This window comes from Sardina pilchardus, chromosome 22, assembly GCF_963854185.1.
Source record: "Sardina pilchardus chromosome 22, fSarPil1.1, whole genome shotgun sequence".
Taxonomy (NCBI): Eukaryota; Metazoa; Chordata; class Actinopteri; order Clupeiformes; family Clupeidae; genus Sardina; species Sardina pilchardus.
The window spans coordinates 8,104,554-8,117,053 of NC_085015.1; the positions used below are offsets into that span (position 1 = coordinate 8,104,554).

Genomic DNA, 12,500 nt, shown 5'->3' on the forward strand with positions numbered 1-12,500 from the left:
CAGATCCCGAATGCACAAGCTGGCTCTGAACGAACATGACTGGATCTTCTCCAGAGGAAGCGTCAGTCAGGGATCCGCTAAAGCTCCAAAACAGAACCAGAACCAGCACACGGGTGGGCTCAACAGACGTGATGCCACACAGCTTAAGGCTCAGGATCAGATCCCGTCTACATCAGGGCATATCAGGGCTATATAAGGGCCATATTAGGGCTGTATCAGAGCCATATCAGAGCCATATTAGAGCCATATCAGGGCCATATCAGGGCCACGTTAGAACCATATCAGGGCCATATTAGGGCTGTATCAGGGCCATATCAGAGCCATATCAGGGCCATATCAGGGCTGTATCAGGGCCATACTAGAGCATTTGTCTTTGTGTCCTCGTTAACTATAAGGTTATAGTGGGAGAACTTGACCCAGAAGTGTCTAAAGCATTTCCAGTGAAACCCCAGAACACAATATGTTTTTTATGCGTGCAGCAGAATTCGCTTCGCTTTTCGTGGGCTTAACATAGACGTGCTGCAACCCAAAGCGGCCACACCAGTGGAGAAGAATGTCAGCACAACACGAGGCCTTTGCCAGCGGCCACGAATGATGGCTTTGTTTTTCACACAGACTTCTGCAGCTCGTTTGCTTCATTACAGCATATCTCCTCCTCTGCTGTGAAGACGAAGATGAAGATTTGGAGAAGGAGGAGGAGGAGGAGGAGGAGGAAGACCCAAACTACGAGCAGCTGTCTTCAGGCACTCGGGGGGATAACCTGATGCTCTCGTGTTGTGTAAAGGACATCTTGTACCAGAGATGTTCTCGTTAACATCTAAGGCGTGTTGTAAATTAGTCGGAATGACAGGGGTATTAGACGCATGCCTGTCTGTCGGTGTGTGTGTCTGTGTGTATGTGATAGTGATTTATGTATGTAGATACATATCCATACATTATGTGTGTGTGTGTGTGTGTGTGTGTGTGGTGTGTGTGTGTGTGTGTGTGTGTGTGTGTGTGTGTGTGTGTGTGTGTGTGTGTGTGTGTGTGTGTGTGTGTGTGTGCGTGATTGCTGAACTGCTTAAATCTACTGGATTATTCAGGAGATTTGATTCCTACAGTAACTTGTAACTTGTAACTTGACTTGTAAAGTGGAATCAAATAAATTATATCAAATGTGTGTTTGTTTGTTTGTTTGAGTGTATGTGTGTGTGTGTGTGTGTGTGCGCGCGCATGTGTGCATTTATTCATTTGTTTGTTTGTTTGTGTGTGTGCATTTGATAGCGGTTATGTGTGTGTGAGACTCACAGTTGGCTGAGGAGCAGCTGACGTGTCGGATGTGGAAGTGTTGGTCGGCTTCCGGCTCCTCACGCTCCTCCAGCGGGAAGCTCCCGGTCATCCCGGAGTCCAGCGAACCGTTCACCATGGAAACGGCCGAGTCCACCGACCCGCTGATCGCAAACGGGGCAGAGTCGACTGACCCGCCAATCATGGACAGGGCGGAGTCAGGTGACATTGGAGTGGGAGGGGTCTGTATGGGGGTGGGTGGGGTTGGAGGTGGTAAAGGGGAGGGGCTTTGCGTCGGCTGGGTAACGGGCCTCGGGGAGAGAGGCTCCGGCTCTTCCTCGATGGTGTCGTCGTGGTGACGGCGTTTCTGTTCCTCGACCAGGCGACGTTGGCGCTCGCGCTGCCGCTTGATGGCCGTCACGCGGTCCCTCATCGCCTTGGCGACCAGCTTGTAGTCGGCCTCGCACACGAAACCCAGCACCACCTGAGAAAGAGACAGATAGAGAGAGAGAGAAAGAGAGAGAGAGAGATGGACGAGATAGACACGGAGAGAGTGAAAGAGAGAAAGAGAAAGAAAGAGAGATGGAGCGGAAGAGAGAGAGAGTGATGAGAGAGGAGAGAAGAGACAAAAAGAACGAGTGACAGATAGAGAGATGAGATGAGAGCGGAGAGAGTAACCCCAGAGGAAAAAACAGAGCACAAAAAAGAAGAGAGGCTTGTTCAGTACACGTGTAAAGGTCAACACATTCTCTCTACACACCTGCAAACCTCAATCACCCAGTCATCTTTATTCTACAGTGAACGCTAAATGGGCTTCACGTTTGCTATCATCCACTTGCATGTAGAGCTCTGAAAGCCGGCCCCTGCTCTAGCAGACACAGAGGTGGGCCACATTTGGCCCAGATAAGGGCCTGGTCTGTTTCAAACCCGGCCGGAACTCCCCTCCCCGCAGGGTAAGTGCTGCTCCACGTGATAGGATGCACATACCCTCCGCTCCACTGTTACCACGGCGACAATCAGCATCTCATCATCATGTCCTTGAACTAAATCCCACCTCTAATCACCGCATCAGCGGGGGGTCAACGTCGCCGTGCCGACGTGATAACCCAGACACGAGGCCACTCTGCAACCTGCCGCTTGCTCCGTAGAAAAGAACAAAAAAAAACGGATAAATTTGTTGGTGATGACAAGCGGGGCGAGAGAGGGCCGGAGAGAAAGAGGGGATTGTGGAGAGAACTCATTAGCGGCGACCTTGACCTTGACACGCAGGACGCGCGTCTCGCCGCCTTTTTTGCAATCCTCTCCCCACTTCTATCTTTCTCTCTCTCTGTCCTTCTATCAATCTCCCTCTCGCTCCCTATCACTCTCTCTTTTTCTCTCTCTCTGTCCATCTCTTTCTCTCATTCTCTCTCTCCTATCACTCTCTCTCTTTCTCTCTCTCTGTCCATCTTTCTCTCTCTTTCTATCATTCTCTATTGGTCTCTCTCTCTTCCTATCGCTCTCTCTCACTCTCTAATTCTCTCTCTCTATCGTTCTCTCTCTCTTTCTCTCTCTCTATCATTCCCCCTCTCTCTCTCTCTCTCTCTCTCTCCCTCTCTCTGTCTGGAAGTCATTTTATTATTAAAGGTGCAGCCTCCTCCTCTTCCTGAGCCCGGCGATCGGGTTTCCGTGGCGATGACGGACAGCTTGACTCCTGTGTCCTTGACTCCTAGTCCTTACGCAACAGCGCGGGCTAACGAGGCCATAACCCAGCAGGGTTCCGGCACACTCGTGGCGCACGGGTTCCCTGACCTGCTCTCAATTAAACAGGAACCCGAAAAAGTTCCACTTTCAAAGCGGAACGTGCCTTTCTTGTGCCACCTGCAGGAGTTGGATATGAGCGGGGAAGAATGTGTGTGCGTGTGTGTGTGTGTGTGTGTGTGTGTGTGTGTGTAAGTGTACCAGCATGTACACATATGTGCCTGCGGCTCTCTTGTGCACGTGTGTGTGAATATGAATGTGTGTGTGTGTGTGTAGGTGTGTGTGTGTGTGTGTGTGTGTGTGTGTGTGTGTGTTTCTGAGTGAGACAGAGGGTCAACAAGGGTAAGGTAAAAGAGGTCTCCTTTAAATTATTAACTGCACTGAATGCACGGCAAACACATTCAAAGAACAGCCAGACACCGTGAGTGGTATGTGAAATATACATGCCACTCACGTGGTGAAACGTTAATCTCTCCACAGAGAACAGATAGCAAACCTTTAGGTGCCTCAGTCCACAGAGAGCAGGACAAACAAGGTGAAAGTTTTCAAGTGTTCAACTATTAGGATCATACATTTATAGCAAATGATTACGATAATGAAAGAAGTAGTAGTGTGTAGGTATGTGTGCATGAATGTATGCACGTATGTATGTATATCCAATTAATGTATGCATGTGTGTATGTATATCCATGTATGTACTGTATGTACTGTATGTATGTACAGTATGTATGTTGATTATGGTTAGATTGTGGCAAGATTCTCTTGGCCCCCAGAGTAAATAAGGGTCTATTCCCTTACCGTCTCTTTCCTGACCCTTAAACATGTTTACCTGGGATAGAACCCTTCTAAAATGGAACATTCTGACATTTCCGAGGGGACACTGAGGCTAAAAGTGGGACAAACAGAAGTGGACTGGACTCTGGAACCCGTAGCTGCCCCGCACGAGTGACCCTACATCCCATATGGTCCAACCCACCCTCCACACAGACAGTATAGATTGTATAGTCTCGTGTTGGGGACTTTGGGTCAGCACACTGTACACCGAAACCTTGAAAGCATACTGTAAACAGTGGCTTTCTGAGCACACAGAGTAGATATTCAGTCCTACTCAAGTGAGTATATATTATTCTTCGACTATTATAACTTGATTGATGCTTTGGCAATATTGTATTTACATTCATGCCAATAAAGCTTTTTTGAATTGAATTGAATGGGATTCCCTTCCATAATTTCCATTTCTCTCTCGGAGGTCCTGCCCACTGGAGTAAAGTCATTGAGAGGGGTACAATGCCCTTGACCAGTGCCGTCTGGCACAGTCAGCTAATTAGGATCGGCACCGACGAGTTCAGTCAAGTGCAGCGCTGAAGGAACAGATCGGAGATACGGCATCACACGAGCCTGATGAACTGAGAGATGACTGGCACTCACAGAGTTCCTCGCCAGAAAATTGAAACCTATTGATTGATTTTAATGAGTTCAGGATACACATGTTTGCCATCGCACCAATCCCTGCCAAGAGTCTCGGACACTACGTGACCTCTAGCGTGGTTCCTGGGGTGAACTAGGCCAATAGTTAGCCTCCATTTCAACAGGCTAACTCCTCCTTCTTTGCCATGGCACATCACTAAGCCTGGTACAGAGACTGACTTGTGACTTCCTGGGAAGAACAACCTAATGTCGCATTCTGTATGTTTTTTATACATGATAAATACATGAATTTCTATCTGAAAAGGTGGTCAGGCTATGATACAGAACACACGGTTTTTGGTGTTACCGTACTTTCCCAACTATTAACCACAGCTTATACATAGATTTAGCAAAATTTCCTCAGCTATAAGGTTAACGTAATATATGGGGTCAGTTAATATGGTATTCATACGGTTTTGTTTCTTTTAACTTGCATAAAACACTGTGGTGCGGCTTATACACAATGCGGCTAATACACAGGAAATGACTGTAGTCAACACGTTTGTCAGTGGAACTCACCATCTCCTGGGCGACCTCCTCGGGGACGTCCTTGTAGAGCTCGAACAGGAACTCGATGGCGTTGTTGTCCTTGTACTTCCCATGGAGCTTCTTGGTGTCGTCCATGCGGAGCCACAGCTTGAGGCTGGCCTTGTGCATGTCGTCCTCCTCGGCCAGCTCCACGCGCACGCCCGTGTTCTCCTGGAAGAACGAGTGTTCCAGAAGGTCCTGGATGGTGTACCTGTGTCAGAACACAGAACACAGAACTCAGAATACAGAACTTAGAACACAGACCTCAGAACACAAAATAAGACACACCACGATAGTGGTGTATGATATATATATATGGAAAAAACGTTCAAATATAAGTGGGCTACACATGTACACACTTAGACACAAAGAAGCGTGCTATTTATTGTGCTGCTCATAAAATGTTACAGTAAGTCTTTAAATTAGACTTTTTGTACAGAGAAGTGATCACAGTGTGTTGCACAGTGCTAGCTTAGCGTTAGCCGCGGTACTGCAATCCAAAAGTCTGAGCTGTTGATGTAGTTTGTAGGCTACAGTATAAAAACAAACAGTCAGTGTTGGCGCTGATGGCCCATAGCGTTAGCTTAGCGTCGGCAGTGCTAAAGAGGCCCCACAGGCAGTCTCGGGATCGACCCCTCAGCTGCAGACACATGGGCCTGCTAAACAAACAAACACACGGTGAACCTCCACATTCATAAGGCTGCCCTGGCATCTGGAAGGAGACATTCACTAAAGAGCCAAGCACAACTTTGCCTAAATGTAGCCTACACTAATTCAATTTCAGCACTTAGCATGAAGTAATTAGCCGCTACACTAATATCAGTAATGGCAGGCAATGTTTGTGTTTTTTCCTAATCGGTTAGTATTTACAAATACACAGAGTAACGTGTAGTGTAGTGTAGGCTAAGCTCAATTTTCAGTTCAATATTGAGCACAGGTGCATGTGGCAAAACAGGTCAGCTCTAGGCTACAGTATGGCCAGCATAGTTTTGTTATTCTACTAAATCTTAATATTTGTTCATATTTATTTATTACACTGCATGCACACTTCATTATTTAGCACAGATGGCATTCATCCTAAAGTATCTTATAATGTAAAATAATGTATTAAAGTTACTGGCTAGATATTGCTTATTCCGTGACATAAAATGTGATTCGTTAATGCCACTTCACCAATCCATGCTCTGGTGCCATGTCTCTGGATGGTGGAACATGTTATGTACCTTTCATCTTTGTTCATGCGGATGCATCCCTCGATGATCTCCTTCAGTTCAGGGACTTTTACTTTGAAGAAGCTGTCTGGCTTCATACCCTGGAGACAGGAAAAGGAAGAGATCAGTCAACTGTCAATCACCTTCAAAAGAGCAACACAAAAGCCTGGTCAGGTCAAGGTCACCTGGCAGTTTTGGGACAAACCTGGATGATTTGACACAGTGAGTGAGTGGTAAATCTGCTAATAGAGGAACGCTGAAGCTTATATAGCTAAACAAGGCCATAGGATTCTTCTTTTAGGAGGTTTATTACTTCGACCTACCCCGAGTTAACTAAGGTTAGTCACTACACTGTGTACTAGGCTCAACCCCTTGTTCATTCTGAAGCCTTTGGAATTGAAAACTCCAAAACAGTCTTCTCGTCTCGTTTTGTCTGCTGTATATTTCCTGCAGGATGCACACGTTACGACATGAAAAGAGGCTGTCTCGCAGGAGAGGCCATGTTGGGTCTCAGTCTGTGACAGTGAATTGTGGGATAGTGGAGGACTTCCTGTCCTGTGACAACACTGATAAGGAAGCAATGGGGTCCCCACCTCAACCTTCTGTGGCCAACATCAACATTTCGTCACAACGCAAATATTGTGACGCTCGCATACAAGAGCCCACATGCACGCACACCCACAAACACACACATACACACACACACACACACACACAGTACATGCATCGTCGTAAACACACTATGTGGCCCACTGACTTCTATTCCAAGCTGAAGCCAACAATCACTGTGCATAAATACTGTAGGCTATATGTTAGTGTATAGGCTACTGTATGTTAGGTTACTTGTACATCGTTCTCAACTCAACTCTGAATTAGTCTGACGGGCAGGATTAGGAGACGGAAAACATGAGGACTGGCAAACGTTACATTACACACGCTGTTCGCCGGGAGGGAGTCTGGTACTCATGAACGACACGTGCATGTGTCTCCTGACTAGAGTTACTTTCTGAGCTGAGGCTCATTTGCCAAAGAAAATGAACCAGTCTTAGACATGATGGCTACCCCGGAGGAGAGTGCTATTAACACAAACAAACACGCTATAATATCAAAAGCAAAGTCTGGCTTCTCTTCTCGGAGCCTCTTTGGGAGTGGCGCTGCACGTGAAGAGAAATTAGGATTTTATTTCATGGCTCCTGTTTTTTCACTGACCTAAGAGCTAAACACACACACACACACACACACACACACATACACACACACACATACGCACGCACGCACGCACACACACACACGCACACACACACACGCACACACACACACACACACACACACACACACACACACACACACACACACAAATATCATTAGCCCTCTGTGGTGATGTGTTCCTTTCGTCAGGTGTTTCGAGTCATGGGGCATCTCACACACTCACGCCACGGCCTACAGCAAATGACGGGTGACCGCCAGTCACACTTCACACGTCCACCCCTTTGGCGCTGGACTTTGTCGACCATTCGTCCTCCTCGAGCGCTCCTGTTTGCCTTTGGTCTGGCCGAGTTGGAGAGGCTGACTGCACAGACGTCATCATCAAAACAGTTATAAATCTCTCCGTGGCTGCACGCCGACCAGCCCCGGGATAGCGAGCCCAGTGTGTCAAATGTATAGCTCGTCAAAACACCTCCACTCCCCACATTAACTTCGTCGCAACTTACTCCGAAGCCCTCCGACAAAACAGCCACAGACACACACACTGTAACTGTGGTCAACTGACAATGAACAAGGTCCATGTGACCAAGTGCAAGAATTTGACTAAAAAAAACTTCTTTTAAATGCAATTTTCATAATTAATTATGATATTATTTTGCGTCAAACAATATTATTTTATATTTCTTGGACCAAAATATCATGAAAGTTGTGAAAACATGTCAGTTGGACACACTCATATGCCGTCATTTTCAGGCTGACAGCAGTGACTGGCAGGATTGACCCCGTCTAACTAGTCTGGTAGACAATGCTCTAGTTCTAAAACCTCTGGCGGGAAAAATACATGTTTTTTTCAACATGGTTTCAACACACCGTGTACAATTTTCAAAAGGACAGGAATTGTAGGACATTTGTTCTAAACTTCACAACAAACAGTTGCCCCATTGGTCTTTTGGATGCTTATCAACAGGACATCGACTGGGCGTTTAGAATCTATATTTCCTGTCGATAATCATCCGACAGACTGGAACAACTTGCTGAAGTCATCAGTCATCAACACTATGTCTGGTGGTATGCTGACAGACCTTCTTCAGTCATAAAACAAGTCGGATGGTTTGAAGAAGTGAGATAATAGATTGACCTTTTCCGGTGACTGTCAACAGTTGTCTTCATTAAGACACAAAGAAAATTCCACAATTGTGCATACAGGTGCACCTTAGAACATTTTAAACTCATCATTGAGTTGTAAACACAGATGCATACAGGGACTTTTCACTGTGCACCTTGTACACCACAAACAATCACTGTCTCGCTCTCTATTTCAGAGTAGCACGTTCAAAAGCTTTCCAGACATTTCAGGAGAGACCTGCATATTTTACGTCGTAAAGAGAAAAACATCTAAACATGCAAACAGCAGGCAACATTTTTCAAAAATTCCCCATCTAACCACTAAGTTGGGATCAAGTTGGGACAAGTTGGGACATCTTGTGACTTTTTTTCGGGCTTTAAAAAGGAGAGGCTGTCAGCTTTTTCCTCCACTTCTCAATCCATCAAGGAGACCTACAGTATAAGGAGACTTATGAGGATCAGAAAACTCTACGCTGAGAGCCCTGGAGCCAGGGTGCGGACTAACGACTAACGACTAACGTGATTTCACTAATAGGACCTGCGTTGCAAACACCGCCTTGACCTTCAGCTATCTGCCAGATTGCCGTCAAACTCCAGCTTACTAAACAAATCAATGGCTTATTTTCCTTAGATCCATATCTGAAGCTTGAGGCGCGAGATGACTCTCACTATTCAGACCATCTGTAGCCTATTCTGTGATGTTCCCTGAGTTATAAAAAGGAGCCCGATTGGGCAGTAATTGAGAAAAATGACCAAAATTGCCTTTATTAAATTAAATGACCCCATTCCTCAACCCCTCCAGCAAAGATTACCAGGAATTGCCATCGCGGGGGGGGGGGGGGGGGGGTTTGGGTGAAGGGGGTGGACATGTCGCATCCTGCCCTTTAACCTCAGGAATGTAGGGTCACGATTCTGTTGTGAGACACTCGGCTCGTAAAAGGCAAGAGCAGGGGAACCAGGGAACGTGGCCTGGTTGTGGTCACTCTCGTCAGCAGGACGACCTGCCCACACGGGGAGCCAGGAAATGGCTTTTTTGCCGAGGGGCTACAACAGAACTTAGAGCCAGCGAGGAAATGAGATGGATCATGAATATAGTAAATGGGTGTGTGTCGGGGGTGTGTGTGTGTGGGGGGGGGGGGGGGTCTTTGATAGAGAAAAAGAAGTCAATAAATACAAAGAGTGTGAGAGAGTGACATTTTGAGAAAAGACTGACTAGTCACTAGTCCTTTCATCATCGAAACAGCTCTGGAAAAAATTAAGAGACCACTACACATTTGCACAAAATCAAATGAGGTGACGGTCACATTCAAATTTGCTGTGGTCTTGTCATGTGGTCTTAGCAACCATAGGATGACATCAGATCTGTCTGTGTTAATTTTTCTCAGAGCTGTAAAATAACCTAAAGGAATGAGACTGAAAGAAAGAAGGAAAGAAAGAAAGAAAGAAAGAAAGAAAGAAAACGGCAGAATGTATGACAGATCTAAGCAGAACAGCCCCAGAGAGGGCGAGAAAGAAAGAGGGGGAGAGAGAGAGAGAGAGAGAGATAGAGAGAGAGAGAGAAAGAGAGAGAGAGAAGAGAGACATAGGGGTGGGGGGGTGGGCAGAGAGATTTGTGGCTCAGAAAATGTTTACTATCCTATAACGGCAGTAGGAAAGCCCCCTACCAGGGTGTAAGTGAGGAGAACAGATGGTTTTCATTCCATGTCCTTCCAGTACTTGTTCAACTACACACACTGAGATACGGATGGAGAGACAGACAGAAGCAGAGAGAGAGAGAGAGAGAAAGAGGAAGGGGACTGAGAAGGAGTGAGAGAGGTGGGTGGAGGGAGAGAGAGTTGTCAAGAAAAAATAAGGTGGAGGGAAAGTAATGAAGAAGGAGAGAGAGAAAGGAAGAGAGGAAGAGAGAGAAAAAGAGGGAGGGGGTGGGTTGGTGTTGGATGAAATAAATGTAAAGGGAGTTTGAGTCCGCACCTCTTTTTTTGCCTATATGTTAACATAAACAGAACAGAAAAACACAAATTTCCCCGAAAAAGGACGAGAGTCTGCTGACAAGAAAAGGAAACTGGAAAGGAAGATGGAATGTAAAAAGAACAGATTGTACAGAATCTGAACAGAACAACAACAACACCACCACCACCACACACACTGAAACTCACGCTGGTCACTTTGCGGTAGATCTGCGCGGCGTTCTGGCACTCTGAGTACGGGTACTCGGAGGTGGTCATCTCCAAGATGCACATTCCGAAGGCATACACATCCACGGCCTCGTCATACTTCTCCTCGTACATCTCCGGAGCCATGAATTCCGGCGTTCCTGATCAGAAACAAATACAGAAAAAAAGGAGAAGGAAAAAAAAAGAAACAGGAAGTGTTTACAAACTTTTCGCTAATTAGTAATCTTCGTTTATATAACGCTGCTGCATAGCCACGTTTGTGTTTGTTTGGGTTATGTCTGCTCTCGTGTGTTTATGTTACGACATGCTTCCGTATGTTGTTCTACATTCTCGGGATTGGAGGGAAGATGTTGGGAAGGACGGTAGTAGGGAATATTAGAAAAACAAACAATTATGAAGGCTGCAATAACAAGTCTAGTTTACTATCGGACAATGCTCCTCATAAGGCCAGCTTATACGTTAACAGGGAGGCGACACTGAGCACGTAACTTAAGTGCTCCATTCATGAAGTGTATTCTGCAACAGTTAGCATAAACCATGGAACTGGCTACACCAGTTAACTAACCATTAATTAACACATTTTTACACAACGCTCAGAGCACTTCAGTTGCTGACCGGGTGTAGACTGGACTTTACAGTTGACTTCTTCTCAATTTGTAATAGATTTCTTTCTTTTTTCTATCTTCTTTGATTAAACAGCAGTTTCAGTCCCTGCTGAACACATTTGGTTCAAACAATGTAAAATATCTCTATGGCCAGATTAGGTATAGCCTGCTTGCATGTAACGTGTGCATGTAGCATGTTAACTGTAAAAGGATTTAAATCAGTCTAATCAATCAGTCAGTCCAATCTAAAGCAGATATCTGTACACAACTTCCTGCTCTGTGTGTGTGTATGTGTGTGTGTGTGTGTGTGTGTGTGTGTGTGTGTGTGTGTGTGTGTGTGTGTGTGTTACCTATGACACTCTTGGCAAAGGAGGCACTCTTCAGCGTGGCAAGGCCGAGGTCTCCGATCTTAACGGAGCCGGTGGGGCCGGTGATGAAGATGTTGTCGCACTTGAGGTCGCGGTGGATGATGGGGGGCGTGCGCGTGTGCAGGAAGTGCAGCCCCTTCAGGATCTGACGGCTCCAGCGCTGCAGGAGCTTCAGCTTCATCTCCTTAAAGCGCTTCAGGTACCTGAGACAGGAAACAGGAAACAGGAAACAGGAAGTTGGCGACATTAACTTCATGATTGAGCCTGACATGCCATCATTCTTTCCACTGAAGCTCAGTGTAATATCGAGATCTCATATTTGTCTTTCTCTTGGGAAAATGGCTCACATCTCAGAAAAAAAAATCGTAATAACTGATTGAAAAGGAAGCAACTGATTTTACTACTCTTTCCAAAACAGTTCAAGCACTTTACATAAATATTCATGACATGATGCTGACTCACACACACACATACACACACACACACACACACACACACTCACGTTTTGAGGGTTCCAGAGGTCATGAGCTCAGTGACGAGAATGATGCACTTCTGGCCGTTGTCGGTGGACTTCCAGGAGTCATGGAAGCGGACGATGTTGGGGTGCTGCAGCCCCTTCAGCATGTCCACCTCCTCGCTGAACCTCTGGCGCTCCGCCTTGGTCAGCTTACGCGTCTGAGAGAGGGGCAGAGGAGGCATCAGCATCGGCCCAACACACACACACACACACACACACACACACACACACACACACACACACACACACACACACACACATACACACACACACACATACACATGCACATTGCT

The 12,500-nt window shown here is 46.2% G+C and overlaps 1 protein-coding gene across 3 annotated transcripts in view; it reads right to left on the bottom strand.

Moving 5' to 3' along the window:
* wnk4a (WNK lysine deficient protein kinase 4a) overlaps nucleotides 1-12,500 on the bottom strand; it is a 65,680-nt gene that overhangs the window by 21,960 nt on the left and 31,220 nt on the right. For all 3 annotated transcript variants that reach the window (XM_062526229.1, XM_062526230.1, XM_062526228.1), the window contains exons 2-7: nucleotides 12,193-12,365; nucleotides 11,673-11,893; nucleotides 10,700-10,857; nucleotides 6,225-6,313; nucleotides 4,993-5,212; nucleotides 1,288-1,750 (exon numbers count right to left, since the gene is read on the bottom strand). In XM_062526229.1, the coding sequence (XP_062382213.1) occupies nucleotides 1,288-1,750; nucleotides 4,993-5,212; nucleotides 6,225-6,313; nucleotides 10,700-10,857; nucleotides 11,673-11,893; nucleotides 12,193-12,365 (1,324 nt within the window). The remainder of the gene's footprint in view (nucleotides 1-1,287; nucleotides 1,751-4,992; nucleotides 5,213-6,224; nucleotides 6,314-10,699; nucleotides 10,858-11,672; nucleotides 11,894-12,192; nucleotides 12,366-12,500) is intronic.